The sequence below is a fragment of the Cynoglossus semilaevis genome, chromosome 16 (assembly GCF_000523025.1).
Source record: "Cynoglossus semilaevis isolate Cse_v1.0 chromosome 16, Cse_v1.0, whole genome shotgun sequence".
Taxonomy (NCBI): domain Eukaryota; kingdom Metazoa; phylum Chordata; class Actinopteri; order Pleuronectiformes; family Cynoglossidae; genus Cynoglossus; species Cynoglossus semilaevis.
Window position 1 is genome coordinate 16,973,440 of NC_024322.1, and position 14,514 is coordinate 16,987,953.

Below are 14,514 nucleotides of genomic sequence, written 5' to 3' on the forward strand. Positions count from 1 at the left end.
GGGGGGGGCAGAGGGGTGTGAAAGGCCGGATGGTTATGTAAAGGTGTGACATCGGGCTAGGACAGCCTGCCAATGAGAGACGAGGAGGTCGACACGGCTCCTGTTAGAATTATTGTCGTATTTTTTTAAGGACGCAGGAAGATCGCGTTGGATTTTTAGAATTCAAATTAATTTTTTTTTAGTTGAGAACCTGAATCGATGAACGATCGTTGATCTGAGAACAGTAACGAGGAGGTGAAAGGTCACAGCTGTCAACAAAGACAGTAACCTTCACTGTTCCTGGACCTTCTCCTGATTGGTTCTGGATAATTTGGTCTTCAGTGTACTTCAGTGTACTTCAGTGCCTGACGAACACACCTGAACCCAGAGACGAGTCTAGAACCAACACCCAGATTAAAGGCATCGCAAAAACTCAACTGCAGGAGAGAGTGTTTTTTTTTTTTTTTTAATTTTATTTTTATTCTTATTATCCTCCATGGAACTGGAGAACACACAAAAAAAAATGGTAATTAGTCTGCAGACGGCCCCGATGCCGCCTCCCCCTCCCGACCCCCACAGGACCTGTATTTATTTCCTACCATTGAAGCAGAGAAAGGGCTGTGATAAGTTATGGGCCGGAGTTTCGACCTTGACAGAGCACTTCATTTAGATAAGAGTTACCCCGTTGGAATTGCAGTGAAATTAGGTCACTTTAGTGCCAGTGGCCCACGGAGTCGACGGAGCATGACAGGGGAATAGTGAAGGAAGAGTTCCCCGTGGCTGTAAATCAGTGACTCTGAAGGGTTTTTAATAGGACTAGTTTCACTTAAACTCTTTTCAAAAGGGATTTTTTTGTATTTATTTATTTATTTATCACCAAATTAAAACAAACCGTGAAGAGAATCCAGGGGAAAAAAAATGTATTAAAAAAAAAAAAAAGGTATGACATTATGATGATTACTTTGTGTAAAATCGGATATTAATTAGGAGTAAAACCATGAAAGTATGAGTAGAATCAGACGTAAAAAAAAAAAAATCATCCTGAATATGTGTCACAATATTTTGAGCTGTGGTTTTGATCGAGTCGAGCAACGAAAAACGCACAGCTTCAAACCAGTGATTGACGTCACTTCTGTCTACATAAGGGGGCGCTGCAGACAAAGTTTGGTGAACGCCAAGGTAATTGTACTCCGCCAATCACTGCGTCAATACAGGATGGTATTTACAATACGATACGTATCACGATACGGCGGCAACAATACGATATATATTGCGATACTATAGGCACTAGTGTCGTCATAGTAAAGACACAAAAGAAAATGAAGCAACACCAGAAATATTTGACGGTGAATCGGTGATAAAACATCAATAAACTGAGGATATTGATACGATATCGTGAAAGGAAATATCGCGATATTTCAATGTATTGATATTTTTCTTCTACTCCTACTGATCAAATATTAATGAAGGTTATTTCATGTACAGTCCACGCCATAGTGACACAGTCTGTGTAACGTCTTACGTGATGTTACAACGATGAGGTGATGTTACAGTAACAGTTTGTTCTCAGTCCTTCTTTTGAGTTTTTGTCTTTCCAGGCGGTCGTTTTGACTCCCGTCCACAATTCTTTAGTTTAATGCTATCAAATATTCTCCATTCACATTAAAACAACCAATCAGCAGAGCAGAGGCACGAAGCCACAGGAAACAGGTGGAGGCAGGAATCAGTTGCCAGGTCAGCAAAAAAAAAAGACATGAAAAACACCACATCTGGTGTCCAAACGAAAACTCAATCGTCCTCTTCTCTACGCAGGAAATCCATAATGACGTCCACCGACACACAGCTCCAGCTCCAGCCCCTGGACCTGGCAGCTGCCCAGCTGACCCGGGGGTTTATGTGTGCAGATTTATCCGGGGCTATTAAAACACACTGGCTTTTTTACCCCGACGGCCGTCCACTGCAGGTCCTCTCAACAGGACTCTAACCCACCTTTTACTGCCACTTTCTTTAACCTCCTCCCCCGCTCATAAAACCCCACCCGCACTCTTCCTCCACCTCTGGCCGGCCTGTTTCCTTCCTTCCAATTCCGACCTCTACAGTGATTCTGCCTTTAGAGGATATATTTGTGTTTACCCTCCTCTTGACCTTACCCTCTCAATCCGATGCCACACAAACACATCTCTGCCTTTTTCTCCCCGAATAAAACGACTCTTTCACTGGAAAAAGCTATTGTGAAAAAATATATTTATCTTGAACTTGAGACGACCGTCTTGTTTAAGATACCGATGTGCGTGCGAAGAAATATATTAAAAATATATCAATTTAAATATATACATGTATACATATATACAGACATATATGTATGTATGTATGTATACACCCACATATATACATATATATTTAAGATACTGGTGTGTCAGAATTGTCTCCAAAAGAATATAAAAATATATATGTAAATATATACATATATGTCTGTATATATGTATACATGTATATAAACTTATATGTCTGTATACTTCCCAATATATACATATTAATTTAAGATCCTGATGTGTGTGCGAAAAAATATATTAAATATATATATTTTTAACTATATACATATATACACACATATATATTTAAGATACATATATATTTAAGATATTGATGTGTCAGAATTGTCTCCAAAAGAATATAAAAATATATATGTAAATATATACATGTATACATATAATGCATATATATGTATATGTAGAACCACATATATAACAGTCAGAAGAATTGCCTAAAAAATATAAAAAATATATATGTAAATATATATACATATATGTATATATTTACATATATAGTTATATATACATATATATGTCAGAGTGTTGTGACGTCATCTTGACTGTTTCTTTCATGAAGATAACGTTGTTCTAAAACGGCACCAACCGGACCACCCGCAGTCAAACATGGTGAAGCTGTGCAGCTAAAACCTCCTCATCAGTCACCCGTCCGGCCGCAAACCCTACATTTAGCTGTCCCCCCCCCTTCCCCCCCCCCCCGGGTTTGATTGACGCTGCTCCACCAACACCGACACCGACGTCCTTCAGACAAAGGAAACATTTTTTAAAAAAAACAGCCTTTAAGAGAAAAACAAATAATAAAAAAAGCAGCATTCAACAACCAGCAGTTTTTCATTTGAAGCAACTGCGAACAAAGCCCTAAAATATTACTTTATTTTTTTATGTCTTGAAAATAAACATTGTTTGTTAAGTGTTGTTAGCTAAAGGCTACGACTAAAGCTCGTAAAGACACACTAGAGTTATTTGTTTTACCAAGGATTTCTGGCTCTGCGTCAGTAAGGAACCGTTTTAGACTGTTGTTCCCATCTCCGCCACAGGGGGAAGACCTGAGGGTGGTCCATTTGATCAGATATTGTCAGACAATCAACTGATAGTGAGATTTTTTTCGTTCTTTTTCCGCCCCCTCGTCTCTGGGTGAACCTCCTCTGGTTCCTCAGTGGAGTTGTGTTCCTGAGGACACGTCTCTGTCCACCTCCCCTCTTTGACTCCCCCTCTTTGACTCCCCCGTTCCTCCCCCGTTCCTCCTCGTGTTGACCCAGCAGGAGTTTCATATCCGCCTCTACCTCCGTGGCTCTGCCATCTTCTCTGGAACTAATCTCATTTCCAATCTTTCATATTTGCTCGGTCCATGAAGACGTAATGAAGTGGACAGGTAAACAGGTCAACAGGTCAACAGGTTGACAGGTCAACAGGTCAACAGGTCAACTCACTCTTTAAACAAACCATCAACAAACTCAACTTTGTGTCTGGTTGACTTTTCTCTAAGGATGTCCGATAATAATCGGCCGATCGATATTAGCATAATTATGTCACATCGGCAAAAATCTGTAACGTTTGTTTTTCAATAAAATGCTTGGATTTCGCCAAACCCTAAAAATAGTTTTGGGGGGAAAAACACAGCGCAACAAAATGAAAGTCTGAGTTGACTGACACAGAATTAATCAGCTCCAGGATTTACATGTGTAGTCGCTCAGGAAACCAGAGCCCCCGAGTGTACAGGAAAAAAAAAACAAACAAAAAAAAACCTCAGCTTATCACCTTCCTCTAATGCTCTTCTCTTTCAGCCCCAGCTTTTATTAATTGAAAAGAAAGAGAAAACACATTAAAACCCAACACAAAGGGAAAAAGAACAATCAAAGAAGTTGCAGCTCCCGGCTCTGAGACTGTAGAAACTGAAGCCTGCAGAGATACGGGAGCGACTTGGACAGAAACCCCATCGGAGAAAAGAAAAAGAAAAAGAAAAAAAAAACCAGGTTATTTTATTATTCCAGTTATTTCTCGAAGCTGCATTATCATTCGCCGTATTCACTGTGACTAACCGCTATTCGCTAAAGCTCCCTTGCAGCTGCCAAGCTGAGACACAAGTGCCTCTGACAAATTTAATAAGCCAACAGAAACGTGAACGGTGGAAGATCTTACACAGCTTTGAACAGCAGCGGGGGAAAAAAAAAAAAGAAAAAAGAAAAGAAACAAAACTGGTTTTTTTTTTTAGAACTGAAGGACACAACAGTCGCCACGGGAGTTCTCACGTATGCAGACGACGATTAACGTTATTTAACAAACAAAGAAGGAGAATATATTTGGAAATGTATTTATATATTTGTCTATACGTTGGTGCAGCGGTGGAGATACGTTGCTGACAACGATGGATTTTCGATGACTTTGAAGCGGGCACTCACAGTTTTGTACGATTTCCCGCAGCGTTCCGCAGGGTAACCATGTTGCATTATTGAATTGTTTTTTGTTTTTTTTTCTTACTGCATAAAATATGGAAAGTCATTCATACGACTGCAATAAAAGCAGCACTTTCCTCCCTGTAGAGCAGTTCGACTGAGCTGTTTTCAGGGCGTGTGCTAATCCACGCAGAGGGAGAACAGAACAAAACCTGACCTCAATCTCTACCTTTTAAATAATTACATTTCTGCAAATATATATATATATGTTAAGTCTGTAGGGGGCGTCAACACATTATCTACCCTCTGTCCTCAGAAGCCCAGGATCTCATTCTGATTTCTGCTCCAATCGTCCAAATTCTGTGTACGTGAGGCGGTGGAGGAACGCAGCAGGTGAGCGCTGGATTAACCCCAGTGACAGAGTGGATAATCCTGTATGTTCCAGCCCGGCTGCCCCCCCCCCCCCATGCACCGGAAACCTTTTCCTAAAGGTGTGAACGTCTGACCCAGACGATGTCCTGCTGTGTCTGCCATATGTGAATATCAAAGTCCAGGCTGGACGTTTGTGTCCAAACTATAAATGTTGACACAAACACAGCGGTCCTACAGTCGACCGTCTACACCTGAGATACGAAAATAATTATTACTATAAAGTGTCGGCAGTTAACAGCTTTTTTAAAAAAAACAAAAAACAATATTTGACAAAATCAAGGCCCGCGGACCAAATCCTGTACGTCACGTTGTGTTATGCGGCCCACCAGATCTTCACGTGTCTTGTGGTCTAAAGGTCTGCACTAATGTGTACCACGCGTGGCAGTAAAGTCCCTTTTTTTTCATCTTTAAATCCATCCAAATGTTCAGTTAGCATAAACAAAAAAATCATTTTTATTTTGCTTGACGTTAATATTTTGAATTTACTTCTGTTCAAATCCTTCATTTCTGTTTACATCATCGTCAGTACTAGTTGTACGTATGTTAGCTCTGTGCGGCCCACAACTACGTAAGACTGGGTTGTAGACGTGGGCCACTTCAGGGACAGAGTTCGACAGCCCTGCCTTGAAGCTAAAAGTTTTGAATTAAATATAACGTCGTCTGATGACGACCAATAAATAGATAAACAGGTGAAGTTGAACCACAACAACAACAACAACAACAACAACAACAACAACAGAGAACCACCGCAGAGACCAGAGCGCGTACAGCACAGAAGAACTGAGAGGAAGAAGAGGAGGAAGAAGAAGAAAAGACATCCTACCATCATCTCCTGATCCTGAACCAGCGTCTGTAGAGGAGAAAAACAGAAGTGATCAAACACAGGCTCAGACATTATAATGGAGACAAAAAATATAAAAAAGAACCAATCACAGACTGGTAACAAAGGTACAAACACATCGTTATATATTTCCTGAATTAGTTTGTGTAAATAAATACTTGATGACCAACTCAAAATACTTTGGCTGGGTTTGACTCATATATTAAAATATATATTTTATTTTCACACTGACGGCCACTAGAGGGCACTCTAGGCTGGTGTACCAGTATCTGCTACTCCTGAAAATTTAAATGTTTGTTATTTTCACACTGACATACTCCTGAAAATTTTATATATTAAAATATATTAAAATATATAATTTCACATGTTTGGTATTTTCACACTGACGGCCACTAGAGGGCACTCTAGGCTCGTGTACAAGTATCTGCTACTCCTGTACCAATGAAAATGTACATATTTGTTATTTTTAACACTGACAGCCACTAGAGGGCACTCTAGCTGGCTGGTGCGACTGATACTGCGGAGCGACTTATAGTCCGGAAAACAACGGTAAAATACGGTGGTTTGTTTACAGATGTGGGACAGCCAATGAGAGCAGCTAACACATTTGACATGTTCAGTGTGGTCAGTCCTGGTCCATCATCAACATAAACGACGGACAAATGAAACGCAGCCACTGAATTAACGGAATAAAAGGCTGAAAAAGTTGAACGTCAGATTCAAACTGAGTTTTTTTCCCCGCTCTCTTGTCGGTGAGAATCTTCTTTTTAAGGTTTCCGCTCTGTTTGCATCTGTGTGGCTTTTCCGCTGATTCTGCGTTGAGCTCCCTCAAACACAGCCGGCTTTACTGAATTGTGTAACAATATGGCTGTGAAAGTGATACTGATGGACGCTGGGAGGAACAGTCTGGGCGGAACTTGAGCCGCGGGATAAAGTGATCTGCTAAAGACGTCCAGGGATAGACGAGGCGGGGCCTCGGAGGAGCGCGGGGGTATAATGGCTCCCTGACGTAGGAAAACCCAACGGAGAGAGAGAGAGAGAGAGCGTTTTAGGGTGGACACACTGCCACTGCCGCAGCCGCACAAATGGACCCAGAGCAGCGAGTCGCCCTGACATTGATACCGCCGTGACACCGGCCTCCGTTCAATAAAACGCATTTACTGTGTGAGAAAAACGTGGAGTGACTCATTAAGGTCAGAGCGGCAGATGGCGAAGAGGAGCGGCGAACAAACGATGAAGCTGGATGTGAATATAATCGGGGGGACTGGTACCGATGCCAGGATGAAAGTTTAGTGCTTGTGTTTACGTTTTTCCCTTTTCGCCCGACGGATTTCTTTTAATGGTCTCCAAATGATAATGGAGCCTCACAATGCAAATGTGCATTAATATCTTATAAGTGGCTGCAATGAAAAGCACAGAACATACTTTAAATCTCTACTTCATTTAGGCCTAATCACCGTTCTATTTAATTATCTCCATTTAAAAAAAAAAAGAAAAAAAAAAGAAAAAGCTTTTTATATTTGAATATCAGTCTGGTCCGAGACACAGACCGACGATAAATCAGTCCATGATTTAATAAAAAAAAAAACAAAGAAGTAACAGCAGCTAGCAGCTAGCACAGCTAGCACATGTGTACACTTTACAATTCAAATACTTATTAATATAATACTTAATACTTACATACTTTTACACATACATAAATATATGTTTACATATATATAAATATATGTTTACATATATAAATATATTCCACATATATGAATATATTATATACATATATAAAATATAAACATATTTACACCTATATAAATATTTACATAACACATATATACATATTTTACATATTTATATATGTTGACATTTACATATACATATATTCTCACATATATATAATATATATATTTAATGAAATTGTGAGATTTGCGCAGTAATAAAAAAACTTTTGGGTTTGTATTATCTTTAAGCTGTATTTTATTGCCTGGATATATATTATATATATATATATTAGCTAATTTTACATTTATAGGTTAAGCAGCCAAATCGTAACATTTACGCGATAGTTAGCATAATATATGCCACCTGTAGGACGTCAGTGCGTCAGTGAGCTTCAGCTTAAACCACGAGGTGGAGATCAATGAAACGCTTCGGCCACGACAGAGGCCGAGGTTTAAGGAGAAAAAGAGCAGAATTATAAAACGGAACAAAACGACAAAGGGGAACGGAACATTCCACGTTCAACCTGCCTGTCCGACAAATGTGAGGTCACACTGACCCCAAGACGAGACCGTTTGATTTTCTAAAAAAAAATGTGTCGACTGTGAATCACTTGAGGAAATGACTGCGTCAGTTTTTTTTTTCGCTGACTCATGAAAAGGAGGAGAACCACGGCGTTGTTGTATTTGTGTGGATTCTCGTCACGCAGCGTCGACATCCATAAATCCGACATTTTTGTAATTGGAAAATTAATTACCCTGGTGATTGTACTGGTTCTGACTGGTAATAGTGCATGTAATGTCAGACGAGAGAAGACGAACCAGCGGAAAAAAAAAATCTTTATTACCCTTAACGTGCTGCCAACACACACACCCACACACACACACACACACCTCCCTGCCTTCCACTGTAAATAACCCAGTTAGCGTTAGGCCTCAGCAGCAGATGTGTCCTGGCAGCCGACACTGAGGGATGCGACCCGCGGGTCTCCACAAAGGTTCTGCTCACTCTGCAGTCCAGCGCGTTTTTTTCTCATGTTAAATAAAATTCAAAATGATCAAAAACCATAAAGACGCACACACGTCTGTCACATCTGTGCGCTCCGGCAGAGCTGAGGCCCAGAGTTGATTTATTCGCGATCTGTTGCGCGTTAACAATTCCGTGTTCCATTTGAAAGTCGCGGGAACATCAGGGAGTTTGACTTTTAATCTCTGGGTTGTAAAGATGGGTGAAGTCAGTACTCAGCGAAAACCTGTACAATGGAACCAACGGTACCGGAGAAGTACTAGAACCGTCTAATTCAGTCCAGAGAATCAAGCAACAGTACCAAGGAACAGTACCGAGTCGTCAGTTTTACTACAAAATACCTCATAAACTACTATGATTTACTGCAGTTCAAATTAGAATCCTGAGATTTGATTTTTTTACGGAGGATTTCTGACATTTTTATACCCTCATAATACCTTCGATTTTCACGGTTGACTATTGTTAGCGCTCTCTGACTAACGAGATATTAGTCGAGTGCGATGTTAGTCATCGCAGTTTAAGATTTAAAGCCGTGAAATAATGTGCGTCATCGTGGGATCAGACAACAAGTGAACTGTTGCCAGATCCTCAGTAGAACGTCAGGCTGATCCTGTTGGGTTTTTTCCAGTAGAACGTCAGGCTGATCCTGTTGGTTGATCCTCAGTAGAACGTCAGGCTGATCCAGTTGGGTTTTTTTTTTTCATTTTTTTTTGATTAATTATAGAAACTCATTTACACTGACGGATATTTGAAACTGCAAATAATCGTTGTATTCAACAAACAACTCAAAATATTGACAGAAACTAATTATCACTTTTTTTCCTCTGTGGATTATCGTGTAAATTAGAAAAAAATCCAAGGAAGAGGAGGCGTCGCAATCATGGAAATCAAGAATATTAGCAATAGCTGTGAGAAAATATCGATACACTGAAATATTGCGATATTCCGTTTCCTGATACCGTATCAATCTCCTCCTCCATCAGTTATTGATTTTTTTTTTTTATCACCAATTCCCAGTCAAATATTCCTGGTGTTGGTTCATTTAATTTTTCTTTTCGTTCTTCTCTAGTGAATGTATATCGCAATATATCGTATCGTTGCCCCTGTATCGTGATAGGTATCGTATCGCCAGATTCTTGACACAATACACAATAAAAGAGCTGTGATGTTGTACCACGATGAATACTTTCCGTACTCCAACTGAGCTAACGACACATATCCGTAGTACTGCGTAGATCGGAGGAAGTGATCGTACCAGCGACTGCGGTGCAGCGCCCGGTTCTGCTAACACCAGCCGTCAGCCAAACATATGGCTCACGTCATCTGTCAGTGATTAGGCAACGCAGTCAAACACAGCAGTGATTAAACCATGTCATCAACATTTTAATGGCGTGTCGATTAAACGCAGCGCCACCCTCTCCTCTAACGACCGGGAAGTTCCAACTTGGAACTTTTGTTTCACTCTGTGAACTGAGCCGGAAAATGCTACGTGAGCACTTGCCTTAGCTTAACTCCCCTCCTCCGGGGGGAAATAGCCCGCTTGGCTGTTTTTCGCTTTGCTAAGCTGTTGCTTAACTGCTCCGAGCTGGAGCTGACCAGCGTTTGAAGACAGAGGTCAGAGGTTCAAGTCCCTGCTAATCAACGTAGGCTGCCTCCGCACCGTGGGCAGATTTTTCTTCGTATCAAACCTGAATAAGACCTATTTTTGTAACCGACCCATATTTCTCTGATGGAGTACAGTACGTTTTGATTTGATTGCGGGCTGCGATCAAATTCCACCGTCAGTGTCGTCACTTATCTTATCTTTTCGTTTTAGTAGCGAGCACGCCCAGCTCTGTTTTTTTTTTTTTAAAGATAATCTGCTCCGATGAGGAGCGAAGAGTTCAGATTACAGCCTGAACTCCACGTCCAGATTTTTCTTTCAGGTTTCCCAACAGATTTCCTGATATCTTTCATCCGAGCTGCCAAGCTGACATATATCCATTACACCGTGTACTGTTGCTGCTAATGGGATTTAGGAAGATGGAAATAGAAAGCCGCCCAGCTCTGAGGGGAAGAGGAGAGAGAGAGAGAGAGAGGGAGAGGGAGGGGGGGAGAGAGAGAGAGAGGAATAAAGGATGTTTCTGTCGCAGCATGTGATTAGTCTGTGTTCAAAAAAAAAAAAAATAAAAAAATTCCTTACTGCCAGTTGCATCAGTGACTTTAACATGTTCCACTGCGGAGGTAACTCTAATTCCGACCAACAGGTGGTGCAGTCTGTGGTGGTTCATATAAGAACAGACTCAGGTGTTTGAAAGACAACAACATTAAAACAGCCCCCCCCCCTCGCTGCCCCCCCCCACACATTTACCCCAGAAACTCTACTTCATTTTATGCCAAAAAAATTTTTTTTTTTAAATTTCTTTAGAAAATATAGAAATATAAATCGATATGTCCCTGCCCGCACACCTCATGTCCCTCAGGAGGGTGGGCGCCCCCTACTTTGGAACCACTCACTCATTCCACTGGTATTGCTGAACCCCGACTAAAAAGATCAGAACAAACAACATGTTAAAGCTTTAGTGAACGTCATCTGCATACGTGCGAACTCCAACCACAGTAACCGCAACTGCCACCAGGTGGCCTCTCATCTACTGTAAATAACACCTATTAAGGCTAACGAGTACGAGTTAATCTGAGTAGATATGACTGGTTCCTGTTATGATGTATTCTCATACAGTGGGCGATACTTCACATGTACTCACGAGTACACTTTTTTCTTTTGTGGTGTTTTTTTTTTTTTGGACGTTCGATGCAGCATGACTAATGTTAGAACGACAGGTTCCAATGTTAACACGAATAATTAGGGGAAAAAAAAAAAACAACAACCAGAAAGACGCCCACGCACAGGAGTGTGTGATTACTGCACGGTGTTAATGTGCGAATCCACAGGCTGTGATTTTTTAGTGGTACGTGAGGTTTTTCTGGTCGACTCAGTCAGTCACTCAGTCGGCAGCAGGAGCAGCAGCAGCAGCAGCAGCAGCAGCAGCAGAGTGGAGACTGAGGAGGAAATGGAACGTCATGGTCATAAACACACACACACACCGGTCAAACGTGTGTGTCTCTGTCCACCGCGCTCATTTGTGGGTTGTGTTCCACGTTCTCAGTCTGGGCCGCGTGGTGTTCATGGAGTTCCTTTGAACTACAAAGGAACAAAGGCGGCCCTTCTTCCACATTGAGAAACCTAATATAAGATAAAGACAAAGCTGGTATCCGCAGAGCAAACTCCCCCCCAAACACCCCTCCCCTCAGACAAACATTAAAAAAATTCAGTTTCATCCCATAGGTGGCGCTCAGAACGAGGGTCTCTGCTGAAACTGCCATTTTGTTAAAGGGTCAGATTAATAATAAAAGTAGAAGAGTGAGAAATATCAATACACAAAAAAACACCGATCTGCACAGATCCTTGATTCTATGGAAACACACGAATCTGAACCACGTTATTTGAAGTACAACGTTAAGTAAGATTAAAAAAAAAAAAGGTATCCGGACAAATTTGAAGAACCGTGGAACGACTCTGGTGACGGAGCGTGACTCAGTGGCTGTTGTTTCCAGCGTTGCCTGGTGGCGACAGCGCTGCAGTAACCGACGATGACAATTTGGCAGCAGGAGAATTATTCTCACTTTATGCTTTTCCACATTATTTAAGTGCAACACAATGAGAGTTCACAGCCGCGGAACCTTCTTTTTATTTTCTACTTAACAAACTGTCTCAACAGTAACAGTACCAGTACCAGTAACAGTTCCAGTAACAGTACCAGTAACAGTTCCAGTAACAGTACCAGTACCAGTACCAGTACCAGTAACAGTAAGAGTACCAGTAACAGTAAGAGTACCAGTAACAGTAAGAGTACCAGTAACAGTAAGAGTACCAGTAACAGTAAGAGTACCAGTAACAGTAAGAGTACCAGTAACAGTAAGAGTACCAGTAACAGTAAGAGTACCAGTAACAGTAAGAGTACCAGTAACAGTAAGAGTACCAGTAACAGTAAGAGTACCAGTAACAGTAAGAGTACCAGTAACAGTAACAGTACCAGTAACAGTTCCAGTAACAGTACCAGTACCAGTACCAGTACCAGTATCAGTAACAGTACCAGTAACAGTAAGAGTACCAGTAACAGTAACAGTACCAGTAAGAGTACCAGTAATAGTACCAGTACCAGTAACAGTACCAGTACCAGTAACAGTACAAGTACCAGTAACAGTACCGGTGCTTTCATCCTGTCCTGCAGGGACCTGACAGTCCTCTGGTGGCGCCACACTGAGCCTCAGCGTTGCCTCACACCTGGGGGAGTTACATCACTCTCACCTCTTCCTACCTGTTTTATAACAGTCATCCAACAGACAGTAACGACTGACCGTTCACAACCGTTCACGCTAACGTTCACGCTAACGTTCACGCTAACGTTCACACCGAGTGGACAGTTCCGCAGGAAATGCATTTGTTAATTTTGACTGTCAACAAAACAGAACGGGCTCTCGGCACAGGTCACAGAGGCAGCTGCCTGCGGCGCCCTCTGCTGGAGGTGTAGAGCTATAACCTTTTCGACAAAAAATATTAAAATGATTGGTAGGGGGGCGGAGCTACAGGTGTAATGACACGTGTATTCATTAGTACCGGAACAAAAAAAATTTCAGCTCGTACGATTCCTTTAAAGCATCTGAAATCAAGCAAATTTTAAACAGCACCACCGCCACCTACTGGCCTGGAGTGTGTGTGTGTCTCCCTGACATCCTGCTGTGGCCAAACGGAGTACTTCACATACACCGTGTACTTCAGTGACGTGTTGGTGTCAGTGTGTTGTAAAAGGTACGCACCGGCAGGACACGCCCCCTCTGACAGGATCAGTACTTCAGACTGCTGCTTGCAGGCGTCCCTGCGCAGGAAACACTCGTTCTGGTAGTTCTGATTGTTGGAGCCACACACCGGGGTGTAGTCGTTGTTGCACTGCAGAAAGAAGAGAAAAAAACAAAACAGAATTAGGTTCAAAAAAGAAGAGCCCGGAATAAAATACATTTTTTGTTTTTTTGTTTTACTTGATTCAGTAATGAAAAAACTTCAGTAAAAACTACAGCACCGGGAAAGTAGTAAGTACTACAGTCACTGTACTGTACTGTACTGTACTGCACTGTACTGTACTGTACTGTACTGCACTGTACTGTACTGCACTGCACTGCACTGTACTGTACTGTACTGTACTGGTTCTGGTGACGCCAATGTGAACGAATGAGTGAATTTAAAGCAGCAGAAGACGTGTACTCATTACTGCCCCCCCTGTTCGCGGCACGTGCGGTACAACCTCCGAGATGAATTATCCCCGGCATCTGCTGTTGCTCACCTCTGCGGTTGCTCCGCCGGAGCAACGCGAGGTTAAGTGACTTGCTCAAGGGTACCGAGCAAAATAGCAGCTAGCGTTCAGCAGAACATTATTCATTCATTTCCCCACACGGTTCGTCGGCTTTGGAGCAACCTTAGATGTTTCAGATGACTGATGACACACAGGGTCTCCACTCACCCCCCCCCCAGACCGCCCCCCCGACCGCCCTGTCAGTGGGGACTGCATTAAAAAACAGAAGGTCGTTTGATTTCATTTCTGTTGTCCCTCCGCTGCACCACCGGGGGGGGCAACAACAACGGCTGGATTTTATTTATTATGTAACTGATCAAAAAAAAAAAACAAAAAAAGAAATCCCTCCTTGGTTCTCGTCAGTAAAGCGTGGATTTTGAGTGTTTTTTTTTTTTTTTTTTTGGGGGGGTGGG

At 41.8% G+C, this 14,514-nt stretch overlaps 1 protein-coding gene across 2 annotated transcripts in view; it reads right to left on the bottom strand.

Annotated features, from left to right (window-relative positions):
• The window catches only part of tmeff2a (transmembrane protein with EGF-like and two follistatin-like domains 2a), an 84,855-nt gene that overhangs the window by 38,917 nt on the left and 31,424 nt on the right, over nucleotides 1-14,514 (bottom strand). For both annotated transcript variants that reach the window (XM_025063685.1, XM_008329055.3), the window contains 2 exons: nucleotides 13,572-13,701; nucleotides 5,958-5,984 (listed from right to left, as the gene is read on the bottom strand). In XM_025063685.1, the coding sequence (XP_024919453.1) occupies nucleotides 5,958-5,984; nucleotides 13,572-13,701 (157 nt within the window). The remainder of the gene's footprint in view (nucleotides 1-5,957; nucleotides 5,985-13,571; nucleotides 13,702-14,514) is intronic.